At 39.6% G+C, this 12417-nt stretch overlaps 1 protein-coding gene across 4 annotated transcripts in view; it reads right to left on the bottom strand.

Moving 5' to 3' along the window:
- LOC137284393 (synaptotagmin-15-like) overlaps positions 1-12417 on the bottom strand; it is a 102212-nt gene that overhangs the window by 29483 nt on the left and 60312 nt on the right. For 2 of the 4 annotated variants that reach the window (XM_067816179.1, XM_067816182.1), the window contains exons 3-4: positions 2334-2363; positions 1557-1702 (exon numbers count right to left, since the gene is read on the bottom strand). In XM_067816179.1, coding sequence (XP_067672280.1) covers positions 1557-1702; positions 2334-2363 — 176 coding nt within the window. The remainder of the gene's footprint in view (positions 1-1556; positions 1703-2333; positions 2364-12417) is intronic. The other 2 variants (XM_067816181.1, XM_067816183.1) reach the window with 1 other exon arrangement.

Below are 12417 nucleotides of genomic sequence, written 5' to 3' on the forward strand. Positions count from 1 at the left end.
CGCCGCAAACTGGAAACTGTCTCCTTCGTACAATATCAAGCTATAACAAAGACGTGAAGCCTCTTAAAAGTCATCATCTGAACGACAGCTCGTGTCATCTCTTCACTGAATGCACCTGGTTCAAATCGCATTCATGAACAGCGGTTCAATCGGGTTATTCTTGATAACCGTCGCATGTTCAACAATAGATGCATTCCTTGACCTCTTCCCCTCAGCTACAAATACCATGTTTGTCCCAGTAGCGCCCACTGTCAATAAATACGGTCATCCCGGACTTAAGCCGCTGTCCTTCAGGCAATTATCACATCCAAATCAAAGCTTCACCACTCTGCATATGCCGGCTGCCCATTATGGCTATCGTTGTCTTGACATTTGGTGGTCAGTGTTGACCGGGGAGTCTTTTCTCATTAATGAACTCAATGCTTACAGAGTTATTCCATTCCGAAATACAAATCCAGCGGTACATAGCATTTCACGTTATCTGACCCATTCAAAGTTTTATCTCACTACCCAACCCAAAATAATTGGAAAATCGCCATTTGCCGAGGTAAACTACAATCAAGTACAACACGATGCTGCACAAGAGGTTAGGAGCCCTAACTTACTGAAAAAAAGTTATTGGCTCTAAAATACTATTATACGTTTATTTAACATCGGCCTCCAGACCTAACGTACAGAAAAAGTTATCAACTTGTAAAATACTATACGTTTGTTTAACATCGGCATCCACGTAATCACTTTATTGTTGCAAGATACAGTCTTAAAGACGAGAAAACGTTATGGAAGTTTTTCATCTACCACATAATGTCATATAAACCTCAGACTATGAACTATCAGCATCATCGGCATGCGGAACTGGTATTAAAATACTATGTATAATTAAAAATCGATGTCAAGATGTACCTTAATTTCCGGATAATCAGCATGTGTCACACTGACGTACATATCCCCTGTGTGACTATATGGATATGAGAGGTTACTGCGGGCAAACTGTGAGGTTTGCAGGCGCTAAATGAACTTCAGAATATGCTTAGACCTCTTCGAACACCTTTATCATCACTGACTTTTAGTGATTCATTCATATAGTACGTTTTCTAACTGACTGGACTTTGAGCCCAATGGAAATTGTTTCAGCGATTATCGGTTCTGTATACAACAAATTCGTTCTGTATACAACAAATATGTCTCGGACTTACATTTATGTCACGGAAACGTATGTGGGTTTTCTACATGAAAGTATGTAAATATTGCTTCGGTGATTCACACATGTAATGTGGAGGGCACTATCATTTGGTAACAAACTACACAATAAATATTTGAATACCATTGATTTGAAACTGACCAACATGAAGTTACATTGTTGAAGCTACATAAAATATGAGGTTTCTGAGAAAGGTATTCTTCACTTTTAACAAACAGATGATCATGAAAAGACGCTGGCATTCCTATTTTGTTAGTATTTTGCTAGTATTCACAGGCATCGAAAATATGTTGGAATGTAAGTCAATAAAACCACCAAAAGTTTTACCAGAAAAAAAACAGGAAAAATGACTTACCTGGTATTTCGACTGAGGGGCGTTTCCCGGTGGGTGAAGTAGGTTCAGAGCCTCCCCCAAACGCTGCATCTTCTTGTCTCACGTCCCCTCTCCTGGAATTCTGACCCGACCCCTGGGTGGGCACAGTGAAAGGAATCTGCTTCATGCTGCAAGGCAAGAGCAATAGTGAAGAGTACCTTCGCAGCATCTTTCTGAACGACAACCTATTCCATCAGCTCATAGCCACCGTATACAACAGCGGCGTTGGTTTACAAGTCCACAAACACTTGACAAGAGCATAGTAGTATCGCTCAAACATGCCACTTTAGCCTGAGGAGCACCGGGGCACCATTGTCAGAAACTTACAATCGCGAAATTCAGATGTAGTTAATGGATTCATGAAAAAGCCGAAGTTGCTCCGCTCAATATTCAAGAAAACAGACAGAATGAGTAATCGATAGGTCTGTCGGTATCATGATATGGTCTCGACGACAGCGGGTTACGCCGTAAATTACCATTTTATTTCTTCATGCTTTGCCGTCTTCTACACGGCTGTCATTGATCTGTGGAAATTGAGGGGTTTGTACCAATGTCGTCCGATGTGTTTACCATACAGGCTCTTAAATGTTTAACCATTGGTGACCAATGTCTACCGTTTAGTAAGGAACTGAACCGTGATAATTCTGAAAGAGCAATAGTATCAGACTTTTACACCAGATTAAAACCAATTCTAGCGTTAGGACAAGCCAACAGGATAACAGTGCCTGTCACAATAACATATTTCATGATACCACTTACCGGTGTATCATTGTCTTCGTTCTGTCGACGCTGAAGAGTAAACACCTTGTTACAGAATCGTAAAGTGAAGAGTTATGAAGAGTCTGTCATTACTAGAGTCCGCTACAGAAGCACGTATCACACTTTGTGGTAGAACTCTCTACGTCTCCGCTTAACGCTCTTTATTAATGCGCCCGAGTGCTGTAATTGGTCACGTGGCTACAAGTCACAAAGCGAAGACGTCTAATTTGTTATATCTATAGCGATGTTCTGATGAAGAATTGACAGCTAGGAGGTGCGATGTTGAAGGGATGCTGCGCAGATGAAGCTCTAGTTGGAGCTCATGCCGAGCCTGTCATCTCACCTGACGTGATTTGTGCTTGATTCTGGATAATGCCGTTGTGGCATGTCTCTGTCACTCAGGTAATCACAATACCAGAGACTGCGGTAGTTCAGCGGCTATGACTCACACAAGATCAGAAATCTATACGACAGGAGTGTTTGCGCACTGGTTGTAAACTTCACTACCGATGTTAGCAAATGGATTTCATGGGTTGATACACACCATGAAACAAAACATTCATCCGTTTAAGTAATATTTACTTTTCAACACCACGTACAAACACGCCCGTATGACAAATTCAAAGACCTGCTTTTATGTCTTGTTTAAGTCTTCACGAAACCCAAGTCTACTGGTGTTGAAAGATGGACAAAATGAGACCCTTTCGATGACCATTTGTGTGCGATTCTAGTTATGTAAGAAATAATTGTTCATACATCACTTTCAAATGCTGACGCTTTAGCTGTCGTCTTCGTGTCCCAAACACTTTGCATAGATCACTTTTAATACACTAAGTCGTTCTGGAGTAAAAGATAACCTATAAGACCGACACGGTGTAATGGAGGTTGGGTTCAGTCTGAGGTCACATACGTACAGAGTACATTTTATTTACATTGTGCGCTTATCCTTTCACACATGCAGTTATGGTACTTTGCAACTTCAAAAATGAAACAATGAAAAAATTTCAATGAATTACAATACAAATCTATGTAGAAAAGCGTCACACTATTTGGTTGCAGTAACTTTGAGGTTGATATATTGTTCAGTCATTCATTCATTCATTCATCAGTAGCACGACCTGACGAATATTTGTGTTCCCTGGATATTATCGAATGTTAGCTTCTGAGCTGAGCGGCTGTTTGGCAGTAAACGATTGTTCACATATATAGTCGCTAGTTATAAACACCGCTGTAAGCCCATCTGTTCAGTTAATCGTTGACCCGATTCACATTACTTTAGCAGCTCATTTGAGTGTACGCCTCTTGCCCTCATGGTATCCCAGTAACGTTTCCCTAAACACTAAGTGCATTCTGAGGAATAAACATCTGTACACCCGTCCCTTTTTGGACTACAAACGTGTTTTAAATCACACATTTCTCTTCTGAATGTGTCACTTTCTGACAGATGTAGCAAATTATATACTCTGGTACTTTTGTAAAAGTTACGAAAGGTCACAGTACGAACACAAGCTAACATGTCACTGACAATAGGTGCCTCTTCTGCAACGCAAGCAGTTTGGAGAAACATCTTTCAAGAATCACTATATAATGTATAAACGTTATAGCAATTTGGTTAGTGGATTGTTTATTAAAAGATATGAATATTAATACTGTGAGTTCAGACTATAATTTAATAGTGGGAAACCAGATGTTGTCATCAACCAACATCAATAGCAAAACGCCTTTCTTGGAAGGACGTTTTTGCGTCAGGAAATATAGAGTCATGTCGAAACCGAAAACCTTTAGAATATGATTTTTTGCTTGCTAATATAGCTGCAAGCTGTGACTGTATCAGTTGTCAATGTCTACGTTAGAATCGTATCACCTGGAACCTATAAGCTATATATTTACGTGCTGAATGTTTACAGTGTTAGCATACGTTTGCCATCAACCTATAGTCACAGGGGAAGCAACGAATATTCATAACAATAAATGCCAGAGATATCACACCATTACAATTAATGCTGTAAAGGGAGAAATGCATATTCACATCTTGTTGTGTCTTGGTGCATTCGCGGTGAATCAAATGTTCGGTTGGAATGCAATGCATAATCGAGTAGTCATCTCACAAGAAGGACACATGTTGCAGAAGCAGAACACATACCATCATATCAACATGCAACCATACAACAGAGCAATTCAATAAACAGAGTGTAGCAAAATTGCATTACAAATGGGTAGAGTGCTGTCATCTGATTGGCTGATAAACAGGATCCGTGAACTATTCACTATACATTCCTTCGGCCATTGCTGTTTTGAGGAATATTCGAGCCATATGACTCTAGCTCAGAAGTTGTTACATCAAATCTACAACAGATCTCGTTTTCAAACAGATTTATGGTAGACATGTAGATGAAACTTTAATATGCAAATATTGACACATCGGTGACAAATTGTGTCATGATGTGCTTCTGTATTTAACTTCTACCATACTTCCCAGATGTGTTTTTTTTTCAGGCAAATAGTTGACAAGCCTTTGCAGTTGTTTATGACAGGCACCACTAAAGATGCAGGACTTTTATGTGAACGGCTGGTATCGTCACTGTTTTGATGGTAATTCATAGACACATACTCATGCTATAGCCGGACATGTACAGTCGGTTTGGCTTTTAGCAGAGATTTGATATGAATGCAAAAGAGGATGTTGTACATTTTATCTGCATTTTATTTTACTGTCATTTCCTCAGTCTTATTTATATTTTAAACACGTTATTGACACCATGTTAGATGACTGTAATGCTGGATAAATAGCTATCAGACTTTGATGCCTTTTTCACAATTAATATTCGCACCAAATCAATTTTGATTTTCAAAGGTTCAAAGACCTTTGGTTGTCCCCAGTCTTGATATCGCTGGAGTATTGCAAGAGCGACGTAAACCAAATCTCTCATTCAGAGATGATATTATGCGTTTCCAGTGTGGTGCCATGCCTGTCTCACAACTGTAAGCGCCCACTTGGAGATGGACTTTATAGTGCCTCGGAAAATTTGTATTTGACATGTTGATAACATAACATGTGTGGTTTTCACAGTATTTATGAAGTATTACATAATCTAAATGAATATCTGAAACTCTCTTTTTCGTATGTCGTATTTTGTTCCTTATGTATGAAATACAGTGTCATTCATCGGGGTCACCATTGTAGACACGATCTCCTTCATAAGGTTAGTAACTGTAGGATATCTATGGTTACTTTCAGTACATGCGGGTAATGTATGGACTGGTACATTCTTTACTCTCACATTACCAAACATTAAACACGGTGCCTTATTACACCGAGATGACAAATATAAGAGGGTTGAGTCGAAACAGTGCGACATTTAGGTATCAGTATGGGTAGTGCTACCCTGCTACATTTACCAATACATATTATGGAGCGGTGGGGTAGCCTAGTTGTTAAGGCTTGTCACGATGAAGAGCCGGGTTCGATTCCTCACTTGGGCACAATATGTGAAGTCCATTTCTGGTGTTCCCCGTCCTGATATTGCTGAATAGAGCTGCGGAAAACCAAACTTTCGTATTCACTCACTAACTCATTCACTCACCCACATAGTCACTCACTTACCAGTATATGTTGCAGATGTGCAGTCAGTATTGCTGATTTAACAGCGAACGTACATGAAGTTCAAAAGAAGATTTGTTTCTTACTCCATAACAATATTTCATTAATCCGGACATTGATTTAACCCGTCTTTAGTATCACGACCTTACGCTTTCGTATAAGTGTTCGTCTAATCAGCTGTTAACAGGTCGTGTTAACAACGCTATTCATAAAATAGGAGAGACATCACAGTCGCCTTTGAGTCTACACTGTGTAATTAACTATTTCACGACAATATAGGATTATACGCAAGTAGGCGTTAGGAAAATGTCATATATTGAAAGCGACTCGAAATGGTGGATGCATATCACGAAAGTAGCGTTTATACCATTGACCTTTCTAGGCAATGCAAGTCACGTCGCCGCAGAAAAAAATTGTTAGCATTGCAATAACTTGATACTGCAGGAGATATCGAGTCAGTGAATCTAGAAGACAAATTTGATATGACAATTTGATATGATATACACGCCCGTAAACGTTTGCATGTCTGCAATGGTGTATTTGCAACTTTTCAAAATTTGAAATCAGACGTCTAATGATGTAGAGCATGCATTATGTACTTTAGTGGAGGGAAGTTTTCAACGAAAAGATATTTTTTTGAAATTCTAAAGACCAGTGTTGGAAGTTGAATTCTCTTTTGTGTTTCTTTAGTTTTTTGCATTTTTAAAAGTTGTATAGATTATATGGGAGTTAGTGGTGAGTGGTTCAGTGGTTACAGCCGTAACACCAAAGTGTCGCAAGTGTAGGTTAGCAAGAGAGTCACACTACACACATAGCACACATACGTACACACCCACAAACTGTGCATTCACACTACACACACAGGACACATACGTACACACCCACAAACTATGCATTCACACTACACACACAGGGCACATACGTAAACACCCACAAACTATGTATTCACACTACACACAAATCTTCCTTCGGTTTGCAATCGCAAAACATCGGCAAGTTCCACGCACTATACGTGAATCAGTGTTATTCGAGATAAAGAAGTACTGCCGCGACGTACTGAATGAGTTGCTATTGGCAGCAGGGTATATTGAAATGTACTTATCTTGAAAGAGGGGTATAAGAGACAATAACAGAAGACCGCTTAGCCAATCAGAAAGCGTTATTTATGTGTGAGGTAAGACAAAGACGTTTGCCACAATGTTGAAACCCATATGGTCAGAGGTATGGTGCTGACAAATCCTGAAAAGGACAGAGACCCTCAATAATAGGACCATCCTCAACAGTTACATCATCATAAAATAATATGTTGCTTGTAATACGACACCGCCGTCTGTAACATGTCATCGTCATTAGAGTGGATAGTGAATAGTGAATAAGATTGCCAACACCACCGACGCATGTCCTGTCAACACACGCTTGTCTTGTGTGTAATTTTACATTCTAGTAGAGGCAAAGCGGAGTTAAACATTGCCTTTTGTTTTTGATCATAACATCGAACTGACCCTTTACCATTATAGAAAGATACATAAGAAGGTGATCATGGGAAATTCAGTAACTTGCTGATGTAAGACAGAACGTCATAGTTGCAATTGACAGCATGTTTATTGTTTTATTGAGAGCGTTTTAGAAAATAAAAACGTCTTTTGCCGAGTGGAGAGACATTATATAGGTTTCCAATTTTATAGTCACGAACTGTTCCAAACCAGATCCACATAAGATGAAAGATTTTCTCAGTACATCATGGATTAGCGATTCCACTAAACATGAGACACCACTCAACTCATCACCACACCATGCCAAAACACCACGCCACGCCACTCAACGCCACGCCGCGCCACACCACATTCCACGCCAAGCCACCCACAACATACAATTAATGAGTTGTTGAAACTGAACTGAACTAAACTGTATTGAAACAACGCAGGCAGTATAAATTGCGAAAAACACACAGGTCCAGTGATGAAATACAAATATTGAAATCTAGGAAGCAGAAGGATTCGAAACCATGAACTGCAAATCCCGACATGACCGTAAGTGAGCTCGTTCAGCCCCACCCACCTGTAAATGAAGAAACTGCCAGACAAACTGCCAGACGAAAGTATACGAATGTAGGTATAGACGTCAGCAGTATCATCAACAATACCATAATCCCTGCCACCCACAGAATGTACATGGTGAAAAGTGACATTATTGAACATTATCCGTGATATAACCATTAGCAGTGTTGTGTTACAACCACACAATCGTAACGTCAATATGTTGCAGGCAAGTCGTGCTTGATATGAAGTTTCATCCATTTCATCAAGATAGAATAATGTGTCACATTTTATTCTCTTCCATGACGTCATTGCACAAAGGAACACATGTGATATTGTTAGCTCCTTAATCATTAATTTTCGTCGAAATAACAAAGACGATTGACACTCTTTTGAAAGCCATTGCCGGAATGCTAGTATTATATATCATAATGGACACAATTTCTCCTTCATTATTTCAATTCATATGCAATAATTTACCTGTGTCCAAAAGCTGTCATAAATGTAGGTTCAGTTGGGAACTGGTAGAAGTATCCTACCGCTTTTATAAGTGTGAACAGCATCACGATAGCATGATTTTTTTACGCCTAGTTTACGTGTGGTGTCATTCAGTCCAAAACGTGGGACCAGGGTATTTGCCATAACAGATTAGAGTTATTTGGATGGCTGTTTAACGCCACTCAGAAATATCACAGCTATATGGCGGTGGTCTCTAAATAATCGAGTCTGGACAAATTCTAACCCGGATCTTCATGGGTGATAGTGTAGAGTATTAATACTCCGAGGATAGTTCGGTTGTCTGATTTACTCATGTGTATTTGCAGGGATTTTGTTATTTTCAGACAAAGCAAATTTGGAAACACTTCTTTTTAAAGGTTTTCTTTGGACTTCAGAGTGGGGCAAGTTGGGCGAGCTTGCTAAAGCGGCAGCCCAGTGATCCAGTCGACAAAGTACCGTGACTATGTGTCCCAGCCCATCCAGCTGTGACTGGGTACCTTGTGAGGATGAGAAGGCCGCAGTAACTCGGTGTGCCTAGTGGCTGCATGAGTTGTTCAATTCCCGGAGAGTTGAGATTGATAACACGATGTCCCATTGACACTGACATCCAGCGGTCGATGGAAAAAATACCAGCACCTTGAATTCATAAACACACACTCATGTACAAGTTGCTTTGATAAGTGCGCTATGTGTATATAAAAAGTTGATCACTGGTCACGAGGGGTCATTGGTTGACATACGATGTTTGTTTATGTTCCATCAAACCACAGACCAAGAGGGATCAGTGAACAAAGTATTTATCTTACAGAACTCCTCAATGTTAATTTGGAACTGTTTGAAACATGGGTATCGGATCGTTCACTTCAGCCAACCTGAGTGAATCAAACGGTTCGAATATTGCATCTTGCTGTTTACCTGCAGGTATTGTCACCTTCAGAATATTCACAGGGACTACGTTTGAACGTTTTATCAAAATTTGTTTATTGGAATGCGAGGCAAATCGTCTCGTAGCCATCGCTAGATTTTGCAGACGGCATAAGAAAAACTGATGAAGAGTTATCTCCCTTCCTCCGGTTTGCAATCGCAAAACATCGGTAAGTTCCATGCACTATACGTGAATCCGTGTTATTCGAGATAAAGAAGTACTGCCGCAAAGTACCGAATGAGTTGCTATTGGCAGCGGGGTATATTGAAATGTACTTATCTTGAAAGAGGGGTATAAGAGACAATAACAGAAGACCGCTTAGCCAATCAGAAAGCGTTATTTATGTGTGAGGTAAGACAAAGACGTTTGCCACAATGTTGAAACCCATATGGTCAGAGGTATGGTGCTGACAAATCCTGAAAAGGACAGAAACCCTCAATAATAGGGCCACCCTCAACAGTTACATAATTATAAAATATGTTGCTTGTAACATGACACCGCCGTCTGTAACATGCCATCGCCATTAGAGTGAATAGTGAATAGTGAATAAGATTGCCAACACCACCGACGCATGTTTTGTCAACACACTCGTAATTTTACATTCTTGTAGATCCTTGTCAGCAATCATTAGAGGCAAAGCGGAGTTAAACATTGCCTTTTGTTTTTGATCATAACATTTAAGCGGCACACACTAACAATTTCATGGTAGTTATCGTCATTGTTTGAGAATTGACCCTTTACCGTTGTAGAATGATACATAAGAAGGTGATCATGGAAGATTCAGTAACTTGCTGATGTAAGACAGAATGTCATAGTTGCAATTGACAGCATGTTTATTGTTTCTTGAGAGCGTTTTAGAAAATTAAAACGTCTTTTGCCGAATGGAGAGATATGATACAGATTTCCAATTTTATAGTCACGGACTGTTCCAAACCAGATCCACATAAGATGAAAGATTTTCTCAGTGGATTAGCGATTCCACTAAACATGAGACAAAATGCTTCATTGTATGAGGTACTTGATATGGTGTATCAGCAAGGACCCCAACTGCAACATATTACATTATTTTACCTTTTTGAAGTTCTTTAAGGTATCTCAGACATTATTGTACAATCATGCATTTGCCATCCACCGGGTGTTATGATGTAGTTTATATTTTTTGTATCACAGAAGTATTGTAATGTACATTGTGCATGTTGTAGTTATCTATCATCATTTGTTTATTTGCATTGAGAAAAATACAGCTAAGAACAGCATATATTCGGCAAAGTAACATGGCTCCCGTTTTGTGTAATAATGACACATTATGTTATCGAAAGCGCACGAGAAACGAAATCACAGCCCCATTATTGAAAACTACGGAAGCGCTGAAGGGACATGAGTATGAGAATTTTTTAAATATATATTTCGTGCGCACGAGATACTAAAATGTGCGCACGATATAATATAGCGTGCGCACGATTTACGAAAGCGTGCGCACGTTATACGAAAACGTGCGCACGATATAATATAGCGTGCGCACGATATACCAAAGCGTGCGCACGATATGATAAAGCGTGCGCACGATATAATAAAGCGTGCGCACTATATAACATAGCGTGCGCACAAAATGAAAGGAGACACGTATTTTTAAATGTTAAATCGTGATACTATAGCGTGCGCACGGTATAGTATAGTGTGCGCACGATTTAACAAAACGTGCGCACGATTTAACAAAGCGTGCGCACACTATATCATATCGTGCGCACGCTATGTAAAATCGTGCGCACACTATACTATACCGTGCGCACGCTATAGTATCTCGTGCGCACGATTTAACATTTAAAAATACGTGTCTCCTTTCATTTTGTGCGCACGCTATGTTATATAGTGCGCACGCTTTATCATATCGTGCGCACGCTTTGGTATATCGTGCGCACGCTATATTATATCGTGCGCACGTTTTCGTATAACGTGCGCACGCTTTCGTAAATCGTGCGCACGCTATATTATATCGTGCGCACATTTTAGTATCTCGTGCGCACGAAATATATATTAAAAAAATTCTCATACTCATGTCCCTTCAGCGCTTCCGTAGAAAACAAATGACAATGTCCGGACGAATTTTAAGAATCGAACCGGAGCTGATATTGGCATATCAAGACCATATTCGTAGCACCGAGATCTCGCTTGCTTGGCAGTAAGTGGAAATATATGACCAATTTGTTAGGTCATAAATCTGCACAAATGTATGTATCGTAAAACATTGCAACAACGTTCCGAGACACGTGATGGGCAAATCACGCGCCCTGGCATGCTCAGTAATATTGGTATCTTTGCAACGAAAGGTTAAAATCATGAACAGACAGAACACGAGAAGGTATTTATGGATTCCATTTCACGTTTGCACTAATGATATCACCTGAGGCATGATAGAGATAATGACATTTCAAACGATGGATTCCTGGATTTTGAATCGTTATTGCCCCATTATTTTCGAGCGAGGGCTTATGGTTTTATATTTATTTGTGAATGCTCGTTTTCGAAATGGATGCAAGTACAGAACATTTTTGACAAATTTCTGTAGAGCTGTTTGAAAGTATGACTTTGTGATTACGCTTTTGTTTTTGTGTGGATATGTGAGTGCTGTTGGGGAGAGAATTGGTTGGTGGGGGCGGTATTAAACAATGTGCCTGCTTGGTGATTGATATAAATGCTAAATGCATACAAATGGACACCAGGAGCTGTGTATTACGCTAGCTATTTCCTTAGTACATTCATCAATAAACACATACATATATTAAACTAAATAACACCATGTACAATAATTCACTGGATACTAAGTGCCGTCAGCTTCTTTACACAATAAGCTTTAACTTCCGATATTTCAAATAAAACGTAAACAAATGACAGAACCATCTGAGAGGCAGGGTTATGTTTGCACACAAGTTGATACTAATTATAATAGTTCCTTGTATTGCGATAGTGATCACTTACACTGGGATTATTGCGGGTAATTTCATTTGCTTCCGCGGTTTATTAGCT

Source organism: Haliotis asinina, chromosome 5 (genome assembly GCF_037392515.1).
Source record: "Haliotis asinina isolate JCU_RB_2024 chromosome 5, JCU_Hal_asi_v2, whole genome shotgun sequence".
Taxonomy (NCBI): Eukaryota; Metazoa; Mollusca; class Gastropoda; order Lepetellida; family Haliotidae; genus Haliotis; species Haliotis asinina.